At 48.2% G+C, this 11,867-nt stretch overlaps 2 protein-coding genes across 3 annotated transcripts; one reads left to right on the plus strand and one right to left on the minus strand.

Annotated features, from left to right (window-relative positions):
• The first annotated feature begins 6 nt into the window (after positions 1 to 6).
• On the plus strand, positions 7 to 5,531 carry LOC310838053 (lymphocyte antigen 6 complex locus protein G6c-like). Of its 2 annotated transcripts, none has more exons than XM_083725439.1 (3): positions 7 to 117; positions 2,716 to 2,863; positions 4,872 to 5,531. In XM_083725439.1, the coding sequence occupies exons 1-3, from the start codon at positions 64 to 66 to the stop codon at positions 5,114 to 5,116; spliced, it is 447 nt and encodes a 148-aa protein (XP_083581565.1). In that variant the 5' UTR covers positions 7 to 63; the 3' UTR covers positions 5,117 to 5,531. The 2 variants fall into 2 exon arrangements, with proteins under 2 accessions (XP_083581565.1, XP_083581566.1); XM_083725440.1 differs by having other exon boundaries at positions 2,744 to 2,863.
• A 1,844-nt stretch (positions 5,532 to 7,375) lies between these two features.
• On the minus strand, positions 7,376 to 11,663 carry LOC310837650 (uncharacterized protein). Its single transcript, XM_083724574.1, has 2 exons — positions 11,524 to 11,663; positions 7,376 to 9,131 (listed from the first exon to the last, which is right to left on the minus strand). Exon 2 carries the CDS (start codon positions 9,052 to 9,054, stop codon positions 7,552 to 7,554), a length of 1,503 nt encoding a protein of 500 aa, XP_083580700.1. The 5' UTR covers positions 9,055 to 9,131; positions 11,524 to 11,663; the 3' UTR covers positions 7,376 to 7,551.
• Positions 11,664 to 11,867: the final 204 nt, after the last annotated feature.

Consider the following 11,867-nt stretch of genomic DNA (forward strand, 5'->3'; position numbering starts at 1 on the left):
AATCCACACCCAACCATCTCCTTAAATTACCTTTGGATTTGACTGCAAGGGAATCAGAAATGGATGGAAAGCCGCTGGTTTGCTTCTTCTTCTTCATGTTCGTCTTTTGGGCAACTGGTGAGTCGTTCCCGCACCCCTTACACAGAAAGGTTCACCATCAGGAGGGAGGGAAATAGGTCCTGCAGGTGGGGAGTGACAGCACCCATAGCTAATGTTTTTAGAAGGTGTCAGGCTTCAGGGAATTTGATCCCCACCCCCCTTGTGGCAGGCTGCCAGTAGTGGAAAAAACAAGGATCTCTTAAAGGTAAAGGGACCCCTGAACATTAGGTCCAGTCGTGGCCGACTCTGGGGTTGTGGCACTCATCTCGCTTTACTGGCCAAGGGAGTCGGCGTACAGCTTCCAGGTCAAGTGGCCAGCAGGACTGAGCCACTTCTGGCGAACCAGAGCAGCACACGGAAACGGCGTTTACCTTCCCACCGGAGTGGTATCTATTTATCTACTTGCACTTTGACGTGCTTTCGAACTGCTTGGTTGGCAGGAGCTGGGACCAAGCAATGGGAGCTCACCCCATTGCGGGGATTGTTTCCTGCTTGGCAGGGGGTTGGACTCGATGGCCCTTGTGGTCTCTTCCAACTTTATGATTCTATGAATCCCTAGGCTCTGTGGTTTAGCCCACAGCGCCACCCACGTCCCTCAAGGATCTCTTACTGACATATTTTATTCAATATTCACAGAGAGAGATGTAGAACATCATCTCTGGGATAATGGCATTGCTCCAAGTAATCTCCTCCCCCCCTTTTACCCTCAGTCGTCAGACTCTCCACCCCTTAACATACGGTGGCTGTGTAAGTTCTTTTGTCTATTCACTTTCTGTTCTGCCACTTTCACTGTCCTCCGGGTCCTAGGAGAAGGGGGCTCTGGAATGCTTTCTAAAGATAATGTGTCAGTCAGTTGCCCTGCTGTCTTCCCCTCCTGTTCTTCCATTATCTCCCAGCTTCATCCCTCTTCTGTCTCAGAGTCATGACCTTCTGCAAACCACTGTTGTAAATCTATAAGTATTTCGAAGATTATATGTCAAAATATTGTTCTAAGAATGACATGCTAATAGGCTTAGAATAAAAAATGCAAGCAATAAACAAAACCAATAAAGAAAGAAGCAGAAATCAGAATTTTACAAAAATAATTTATTATAGAATGCAAGGGGGGAAAGGTAGAAGGAAATATAAAGAGTCGAATTGCTGTGGAGGGAAGTAGAGGGTGGGTGGTGGGTTTTATAATTAAGTGTATAATTATGCAGCTGTTGTAACTTAGATATTATATTTTATGTGAGGGAATCATTGGGATTTTTGACTATTATGTATATATGTTAAGTTTCAATAAAGATCTTTGAAAATTATATATATATATATATATATACACATACATATATACACACACACCGTATTTTTCGCCCTATAGGATGCACTTTCCCCCCTCCAAAAATGAAGGGGAAATGTGTGTGCGTCCTATGGGGCGAATGCAGGCTTTCGCTGAAGCCTGGAGAGCGAGAGGGGTCGGTGTGCGCTGGGCTTCCACGGCTTGCAGAGAGCTGCCTGTTCTGGGGGCTTCCCCTGCCCCAACCCCGCGCCTGGGGGAAAAAAATAATTCCCCCCCTTTATTCCCCCCCCCAAAAAAAAACTAGGTGCGGCTTATGGGCCGGTGCGTCCTATGGGGCAAAAAATACGGTGTGTGTGTGTGTGTGTACACACACACACACACACACTCTTCTCTTCTCGGGAAGGTTCAGGTGGAGGGAGGGGGCGGCCTCAACCATTCCGCTGCAGTCCAGGCCCTGACAGAAGGCCACAGGGAAGCATGATTGGCTTAAATTTTCAGGTGACATTCGGGGGGATGGGATTGTGGAATTCATTAAAGGCCCTGCCTCCTTTCCCACAAAGTTCTATCCAGAAAGGTCTTTGGGGCAGAGGTCCATAGCGTTTCTCAGCAGGATTCCTGCATCGAAGGCAAATGGGACTAGATGCCCCTTGGCTTTCCTCCCAACTCTACAATTCTATCATTCTGTTTTCTAAAACAGGATGAACAGGAGCACACAAACACACCCCCAAATGTAGCAGAGATGGCTCACTAAATTCTGAAGCAAGTGAGGTTATACCCATTGTTATGTACTGAAGTTCTCACTCTGGGCCAGCAGGGGGATACTGTAGTTAGTTTTCACTCAGGTCCCCATATGTAAATAAGGGATTGAAAGTGACGTTCAGTGATTGGATAGTTACAGAAAATGGTTACTGTTGCGTTCTAGTGGAGCTCTATATAAGCAGGCTGGCTGAACTCTTCAGTTCAGTTCTGTTCTGGCCTGTGAATAAACAAGAGCTGTTTGAAGAATCACTGTGTCGTCTGATATGTTCACCCACAACTTAACACCCATGAACATCTAAAGGCAGCAGAACCTCTTAAAGCCCAGCATCTCAAATTACCTAACTGCCCCAGTCGCTGCATGTGGAGTTTGTAGCCAGAGTCAAAACTGACCCTTTGGCCTGATATCTCAAGAACTTTTTCTTGGTGTTAGAGTCAGCTGCACTGGCCAGAACACCTCCCTCCCTTTTCGCAATTTTGCAGAATCTACCTCGAACCCCTTCAACTCCTAGGTTTAGACTGGGCCAGTTCTGAACTGGTGCAAATTGCTGTTTGCACTCTTCTGCCTTTGTTTAATACAGCCTGCATCTCTGTTTCTCCTGTCGGCAGCCAGGGCCCTGAAATGCCATGCCTGTGAGGTTGCGAACCCATACAATGGGTGCGTCTGGGGTGAACACGAGTGCACGGCGACACCAAACGGGACCTGCGAAACGCGGCTCGCAATGTTTGGTGAGTGGCAAGAGAGGAACGGCGTGAGCATAGGAAACTGCCTTTTGTCAGTCCAGCTCAGCACAGTGGTACCTCGGAAGTCAAACGGAATCCGTTCCAAAAATCCGTTCGACTTCCAAAACACTCAGAAATCAAGGTGCGGCTTCTGATTGGCTGGGGGAAGTTCCTGCAGCCAATCGGAAGCTGCGCTGGATGTTCAGGTTCCAAAGAACGTTCGCAAACCGGAACACTCACTTGGTTTGATGTAGGTTGCTTATTTTTAAAGTTTTGTTTTATTATCACATTTTTGTGTTGCCTTAGGTGTACATTTTTTGTTTCTTCAGCTTGTAAACCGCCTTGAGTATTGTAAGACAGAAAGACGGTATACAAATTAAAAATGATGGTGATAACATGAAAGAAACATTACTCTTGGGAATCAGCAAGGAAAGCAGAAGGGTCTTCTGCAGGGGGGAGAAAACCTGGATAAAACTGGAGAACAGGCTTCTGCACAGCAGGGAACAGTACAGTATTCCTTTTGTACAACCAGCACCACCCTGTTTAGGGACTGCTTGTACAACAGCAGCCCTGTTTAGGGAAGCTTTTAATGTTTGATGTATTACAGTATTTTAGTGTTTTGTTAGAAGCCACCCAGAGTGGCTGGGGAAGCCCAGCCAGATGGGCAGGGTATAAATTATTATTATTATTATTATTATTATTACTACTACTACTACCCTGGGCGCAGAATCTGGAGCAGCCATCTACTTTTAGATGACCGCAAGTCCATTTCTCTCATACTTCATCTTCCAAAGTAAAAGATATTGGTCAATTTAGATAGATGATAGATGGTAGATAGATAGCAGGGTTTCCCAAACTGGGGTCTCCAGCTGTTTTTGGACTACAATTCCTATCATCCCTGATCACCGGTCCTGCTAGCTAGGGATGATGGGAGTTGTAGTCCAAAAAACAGCTGGAGACCCAAATTTGGGAAACCTTGATTTATAGGACATGATAAAGGTTGATAGATCCACAGATAATAGAAAAATGGTTGATAGACTATGGTAGACAGACAGATAACAAATAGTGACAAAAATTGGACAGTTGGCTATGATAGATTATAGACTGATAGGCAAATGGACAAACAGATCAATTGACTATGAAAGATAGGTGGAGCTAGATTGCTAGATAGATCAACAGGAGAGAGTTGAGTACAGTGGTACCTCGGGTTAAGAACTTAATTCGTTCCGGAGGTCTGTTCTTAACCTAAAACTGTTCTTAACCTGAAGCACCACTTTAGCTAATGGGGCCTCCTGCTGCCGCCGCACTGCCGGAGCAAGCTTTCTCTTCTCATCCTGAAGCAAAGTTCTTAACCCGAGGTAATATTTCTGGGTTAGCGGAGTCTGTAACCTGAAGCGTCTGTAACCTGAAGCATCTGTAACCCGAGGTACCACTGTACTGCAGTATTCCTGGGTCAGGTGGTCTTGATACCCTAGGATCCTTGTACCTACGGGACCGCCTCTCCCAGTATGCCCCACGGAGAGCCTCAAGGTCCATAAATAGCAACACCCTAGTGGTCCCAGGCCCTAAGGAAGTTAGATTTGCTTCAACCAGAGCCAGGGCCTTCTCAACACTGGCTCCGGCCTGGTGGAACGCTCTGCCTTATGAGACCAGGGCCCTGCAGGATCTGATTTCTTTCCGCAGGGCCTGTAAGACAGAGTTGTTCGGCCTGGCCTTTGGCTTGGAGCCTATTTGATTCCCTCCCTCCCTCTCTTTCTTTTTTCTTTTCCTTCTACTCCTGCGATGAGGCTACATTTTAATATTTTAATGTTCCATTATTTTAATGTTGTATTTTATTTTTGTTTTTAAGTTGTAATCATTCATCTTGTTTTTATTATGGCTTGTAAGCCGCTCTGAGCCCGGCCTTGGCTGGGGAGGGCGGGGTATAAATAAAAAATTATTATTATTATTATTATTTATTTGCTGCTTGTCCCACCCCAGTGTAACCCTGTCCCCCTCTTTATTTCATGTCCAGGCCCCTTCTACTTCTTTGTCTGGCTGGGCTGCAGCCACCAGTCTCCCAGCTGCAACGCATCGGGCCTGAAGGACTCCTTCTTCGGATTCACCTATAACGCCACTTGCTGCGACAGCGACGACCTCTGCAACAAAATGCCGCAGCTGGAGCAGCGGTGGCCGTGGAGCAGGACCAGCCGCCAGGTGCTTCCAAACACTGCGGGGATACTTGCTGGAGTTGTGCTTCACTGGCTGCACCTGAACTGACAAAGACATGCGCAGATCCCCTGCCACAAATAGACTCTGCAACAACATGCCATGCTCCAATGGATCAAAGCGAAGGATCTCTTAAGGATATTGAACTCAAGGGACCTTGAACAACGACGGGCCAGACCCACTTAACATATAATATTTTCGCGAGCCATTTCCCCTAACAGAATGCAGTCCGAGTCATTGCCACTAATTTTCGCTTCTTCTTTTTTAACGCTACCTTTTCCTCAATCTATGCATCCTTGCCCGCATTGGTTCAGTTGGAAAAAAGCATTACAAAATCTGGAGAAGAGACAATTCCGAAGGATTGGTGCCGTTTCGGTTTGTGCATGAATTTGGGAACTGCTGTGAACGCCTCCACTGTAGGCTCGGGTTGTATACATGTGTAAATAAACCATATAACTTAAAGACACCTCAATCTCCGCTGTGCCTCGTTTCCAAAAGAAAACATGAACCCTGAGTGGGTGCTTGGAACCCCATGGAATCTCGCACCTCTCAGAGATTGGGTGGTGCATAACAGTATGTCAAGTTTCCCTCTCCCTCCTGGTAGCTCACGAATAAGAATTAATGAGCATCTGGTAGATTTATAGTCTTTTTATTACAGTATCATGTTGAGAACACAGATTGGCCTCCCTCTGCCAGGATTGGAGTAGCCCACACTGACTCCTCTCTTCCACTTCCGCAGAAAGCAGCTCACCAACAGGATGTCCCGCCTCTCCGATGTGTCTCTTTTGTTCTCGTATCTCTGAAATTGGGGGGGGAGGGGGTTTCCCCCCCACTCTCTATTGATGTATCACCTAGTTGCTCCCTCCCTTCTCAAAGCTGGACAGCTCTGTGTCTTCCTGTCTCTCTGCTTCGTGAAACACTGTCCCTGGGGGGGGCAGCGAATAGTCCCCCTCCTCTTCTGTCAGAAGCTGATCTCTCTGCCCTCCCCAATTCTCGTCTTCAGAGTATTCTTTGACACAGTGTTATAAAGCAAAGTGAATTGAAATTCACCCGCATTATCCTCCCAGTTCCCACCCCCTCCAGTAACATCGATATCTTAGCCTACATGAATTGTCCCTGAGAGATCCTGTGATGCAGTCTCACAGAGCACGTTTATAAAAGCTATTCACACATGTATTATTATTATTATTATTAGGGGGGTTGCCTGCGATTTTCCCCTAACATTGTGTATTATTTTTACTAGCCTGCTGGCTCACACGTAATTTCTGGGCTTCATGAAAAGAGACACACACACACAGAGAGAACCCAAATAAAACATGTTCAATTTGATCTCTTGGGTTCCATTCTCTGTCATCCTATAGCACCAGCACTTAGAGTGTCGGACTTAAGACAAGAAGACCTGTGTTCAGTTCCTTACTACAAAACGTACTGGAGGACTTTAGGCCACGCACTCCTTCCTAGTTTCACCCATATCGTAGGACTGTTTTGAGAATACATGGGGGGCATATGTCATCTTTGGGCAGAGTGTAGGGTGAGAGATCTTCCCCAGGGAGGCTCTCCTGGTGCCAAGACAGAGGTGCCCATTCTGATTTCATTTCCGGGGCAGTTATATGACAATGAGCCTTCCTCTTTCATGTCTCTTGCTTGGCTCGTGGGGTGTTTATACATCTCTCCATTTAATCTTTGCTCATAATGCGTTTTCCGGTCACTTTCCTCCTAACCACAAGAAAACCTGCTTCTTTTAAAAAGTGGGCTCTTTGCACGAGGGTGGCAGAACGCTTTAATCGCTCTAATGGCATCAACCTAATAAAGTTCCAATATGCACTCAAATGCCTACTGCAAACACTGGACTAGGCCAGAAGGTGGCAGCAACGAGCTGCTTTTACTGAAGGATAAGGAAGTGTCAAGTGTGTTTCCTTGGGGTCCATAGCAAAGGTCAAGCTAGATGGGAAGCCATCAGGTTTCTCCATGCTATTTTTTCTTTTGGTTAAAAAGAAAAGTGTGTGTGTGTGTGTGTGTGTGTGTGTGTGTGTCTGAAGGGGTGTGCAATTTGGGTTGGGGCTTTCGTGCAGGGGAGTAGTGTTTACCCTTTCCTCCATGCCCCACCTCTCACTTGCCCCTGCAACCCAACCATATCCAATGACAAGAGAAATTTTTATCTGTACGTTCCCTCCCCTCCAAGGCTAACAGGGTGATTAACGGCTGAGGACATTGTGTGGCGTGGAGGTGAGCTGAACCACACCAGTACCACAATCTGGAAGCAAATTCCGCTGCCCCCCCCAACCGCCATAGCTAGATATAAGTGGCATCTCAGGTCCATAGATCATTTATTTTTGGTATCACTCTTGCACAATTCATTTGGTGGACCAGCCCCCGGCTTCCTGATCCAGAAACAACGTCCTGCTTCTGGAAAAGCATCCATCTCAGTCCCAGTCCAAGAACAGACCTTGGATGGATCCATCATGCTCACCAGTCCTCCAGATGAGTCACCTTTCTGGACCATCGTCCGCCTGTCTGCTGTCTGAAGACTCCTCTAGAACACCAGGTGGCTCTTCTTCTTCTTCATCATCTTCATCTTCACTTGATCCATTGGATGTGGGCTCCATTTCTTTCCCAGCCTCCTCCCTGTGTCCATGGATCAACACTTCCTCTGTTGCTGTTCCACTGGGTAAGCTCTGCCACCCAGCATGTTCTCCTTCTTTTCCATCCCTCTCACCAGACCGTTTCCTTTTCCCACTGGTCGATAATGCTTTTGACTTAAGGGAACATTCCTTTCCTGGCGCCCTGGAACTTTTGGACAGCCCCGTATCTGCCCTCTTCTCACGGGAAAAAGTCCTCCCTGCAAACGATGATGTTGTTTCTTCCTCCCATTTCCAAGTACTAGAGGCAAATTCTTCTAATGCGATCACATTGGGCGGCCCTCCTCTCTTAGCTCTCTTCCCATTGGACAGCACTTTGAAAGTTCTCCTTGCCTGATTGGACGGGCCCTCCTCTGCCCCTCTCCTCCCTTCCAGTTTCCTCATCCAAACTGATGGTCCTTCTTTCCCTTGTTTCCCAGAGGTCGGGCCTGTTACCCTGCCGGACGACCCGGAATCCGCCAGCGCCAGAACCACTTCTCTTCGGCAATGTTGATCTCCGACAACGTTGAAAACAGAGATCCAGCTGTCTCCGTGCCCGGAAACCATCTTGAAGTTCTTTCCATCGCAGTCAATGAAGATGGTGGCATTGGCCCGGTGTCGTGGAGTCAAAGCATTAAACTCCTGCAAGGCTCGCTTGAGGCAGGCCCGAAGGTCCACCGTACATCCTTTCAGGCCTTCTGTCTCCTTCCACACTTTAAGCAAGTTCTCAGAGGTGAGGGGCACCGCGCGGCTGTTCAACCTGTCTACGTAGATGTCCATGCAAGTAACTCGAACCCGGTACCGAGGTTGTCTATCGGAGAAAAGGATGTGGATATGGGACTTCCCCTTCCCAGAAATGAAATCCAAGCAGGAGCCTTCACATTCAATGGTCAACCCTGCATTGCTCTTCACTGAAGGTGGCTCCTTCTCAATCTCTGTTATGGCTAGATCAAGGCAGGCCCGCAGGTCCTTTGTGACATCGCCCCATTTAAGGAGCTCTTGCCTCACCTTCTCCAAATTCTCAGAGGTCAGTGGAGCTGGGCAGAGGGACAGCCGGTCCAGGTACACCTCCAGGCTGGAGACCTCAATGTTATAGCGGGTTTTCTTCTTTGACCAAGAGATGACTATCTTGTTCTCACCTCCACCGGAGACAAACTCCATCCTTTTCCTCCCTCTCACCTGGACGGTCAAGGTGGCATTGTCCTGGAGGCAGCGAGGCTCACGGGGGAACTCTAGCAGGGCGTGGTCTAAGCAAGCTGTCAGCATGGTGTCAGATCCCCGGTTGGCTATCTCCAAGCTCTCCTTCGCTGAGAGTAAGTTGCTGACACTCAGTGGTGCTGGAGGGATGGGCTTGGGGATGCAGGCACCCATACGAAGAAAGGCCAGGTTCTACGGATGCAACGCCAAACATGTCTTCTCCTGCAGTGGCATCAATGGTCCTCCAAGACCTGGGGAAGAAAGCAGGCATCTCAGAGTGGAAGCCGTCACTGTACGGAAGTGGCAACCGGTTCCCATTTGATTATGGAGATCATGTGCCTGGTTCCTCCAGAGCAGGGACAGCCAATGTGTTGCCCTCCAGATGTTGTTGAGGGTCACAATTCGCATCAGCCCCAGCCAACATGGCCAGCCGCCAGGAATTATGGTGGTGCTGTGGGTTAAACCACAGAGCCTAGGGCTTGCCGATCAGAAGGTCAGCGGTTTGAATCCCCGCGATGGGGTGAGCTCTCGTTGCTCAGTCCTTGCTCCTGCCAACCTAGCAGTTCCAAAGCACGTCAAAGTGCAAGTAGATAAATAGGTACCGCTATGGCGGGAAGGTAAACAGTGTTTCCGTGCGCTGCTCTGGTTCTCCAGCAGGGGCTTAGTCATGCTGGCCACATGACCCGGAAGCTGTACGCGGGCTCCCTCAGCCAATAAAGCGAGACAAGCGCCGCAACCCCAGAGTCGTCCACGACTGGACCTAATGGTCCGGGTTCCCTTTACCTTTACCTTTACAGCAAGGCTGGGGAAGAGGCCTTGCATGGGTAAACACTTAGGAAAACCGAGAAGTTTCCTAAGAGAGTGCAAAGGTCAGTGTTGTGCAACTGTCTGGACAATCCCTTTACATCTCCCCAGGGCAGACCTCCTCTCCCCAGGCCACAGCCCTCACCACCCCTGCTTGGCTGCCTCCTTGAGTGCTTTTGCCTGGCTTGAATGTGCCCTTGAACTGTGATCCTGCCTCTTGCGAGCCCAGATGGAGAGAGGAGTATTTATGAGGTGCATCTCTGGCCCTGCCCAATTTTGCTTCTGTCCCCCACCCACCCACCATGGACAAGAGAATGTGGCCTCCTGTCTCCCCATCCCTTTATGGCTTGATCAGTGATTGCATGAGGGTGAGGTCAGAGAAAGAAGATGGTCAGACCGGCTGCTGAATGAAAAGCACTACCATTACTATTATGTTGCCACAAGACACAGAAACACAGGAGAAATAAAGCCAATCTGCAAAAGGATGCATTCCAGGATGTTTCCGTACACAACTAGTGATGGAGGTGCTGGTATGTCCCATGCCTAGAAAGCAGGGGTCTGAGCAGTTCTCCACTTAACCTACACTTTCTAAGCATGAGCCCAAGTGGTTTCCTTCTCCCCCAGAGGAAATCTGCTATTTAGTGCTAAATCAGAGCAGGTGTGGGCTTTGGTAATCTTTCACAATACGGTGCCAAAATTTCACATGCACCTTCTCAGTTATGGATCTTCTCAGTTTCACACCCCTTCAGCTCAGCTCCCTGTGTGGTGGAACCGCCCACACTGCCCTAAATCTGGTGCTGTTCAGAGCAAATGCAAATCCGGAGAAAAGGTGAACTTCCGTTTGCACCAACCGAGTGCTAAAGAGTGGTTTGATATTCAGAATGTAGCAGGTAAAGCTCGTCCTTGCATAGTGATGACTCTTAGAACCTGCGAGTGAATGTAGCATTTACCTCTATGCAAGGACCCCTGGACGGTTAAGTCCAGTCAAAGACGACTATGGGGTGCAGCGCTTATCTCTGCTTTCAGGCCGAGGGAGCTGACAGAAAGCTTTCTGGGTCATGTGGCCAGCATGACTAAACCACTTCTGGCGCAACAGAACACCGAGACGGAAACCAGAGCGCACGGAAATGCCGTTTACTTTCTCACCGGAGTGGTACCTATTTATCTACTTGCACTGGTGTGCTTTTGAACTGCTAGGTTGGCAGGAGCTGGGACAGAGCAACGGGTGCTCACCCCGTCACACAGATTCGAACCACTGACCTTCTGATCGGCAAGCCCAAGAGGCTCAGTGGTTTAGACCACAGCGCCACCTGCATGCCTCTATGCAGTACATGGGCTTGTAAAAAAGCGCAACAGCGTGTTGTCTCCATTATCTTATTCAGAGTAGATCCATCGGGGTTAATGGACATGATTCAATCAAGTCCATTAATTTATTTGCATCTACTCTGAACAGGACTTACTTGAATAAAGTCCTATGCTGAAGGTTGCACCCTCTCTCCTCCATGTCTTAAGCTAGAGGTCCTCTGACCTTCTCCATGAAGTGGCTTAGAACCTCGGTGTAGGCCACGCAAGTATGCAATGGATGAGCACGCAGCTGGACTTTATCAAGCCAAATGTGCGTATGAAAAGATGCTAATGAAAGGATGCTTGAGGGTTAATTATTTCTGTCCAGTTATATTAGTTGTGAACCCTTAGGAACAAGGACTGAAAGGGAAAGGAGGACAACAAGGGGTTCTTGGGCCAGAACTGAAGTCACAGGCACAGCTGAGGGTAGCTCAGGGCTGAACGTGAGATTGTGGGGAGAACGCCGCAGTCAGTAACTCGTGGAAATGAACTTACTTTTGTGTCTGGGTTCCTACTAGCATCCATGGGAGTTGGGAAGAGGACAGGAGAGAATGTGGCTTGATTCTCATTGGTCTTTGCAGCTGTGATGTCACAGACCAATCCTTCGGAGTTCTGTTCCATCCATGTGTTCTGTAGAAGGAAGCACCAGTCGCTAGCAGGCGGGTCCAGAATTAGAAAGGGAAAGCTGTGAAACAGAAATGATACAAGCAAGTAAACGACCAGCTTCTGCAGCAAACTGCCAAATTTTAACAGGTCGTCCCATTATAATAATTATACAAGAGGCAATGAGGCTATGTGGTGGACTTGTAAAAGGGCAAAAGGGTATTGGGAAATAATTT

This window comes from Podarcis gaigeae (assembly GCF_964106915.1).
Source record: "Podarcis gaigeae genome assembly, chromosome: 2".
NCBI classification, from domain to species: Eukaryota; Metazoa; Chordata; class Lepidosauria; order Squamata; family Lacertidae; genus Podarcis; species Podarcis gaigeae.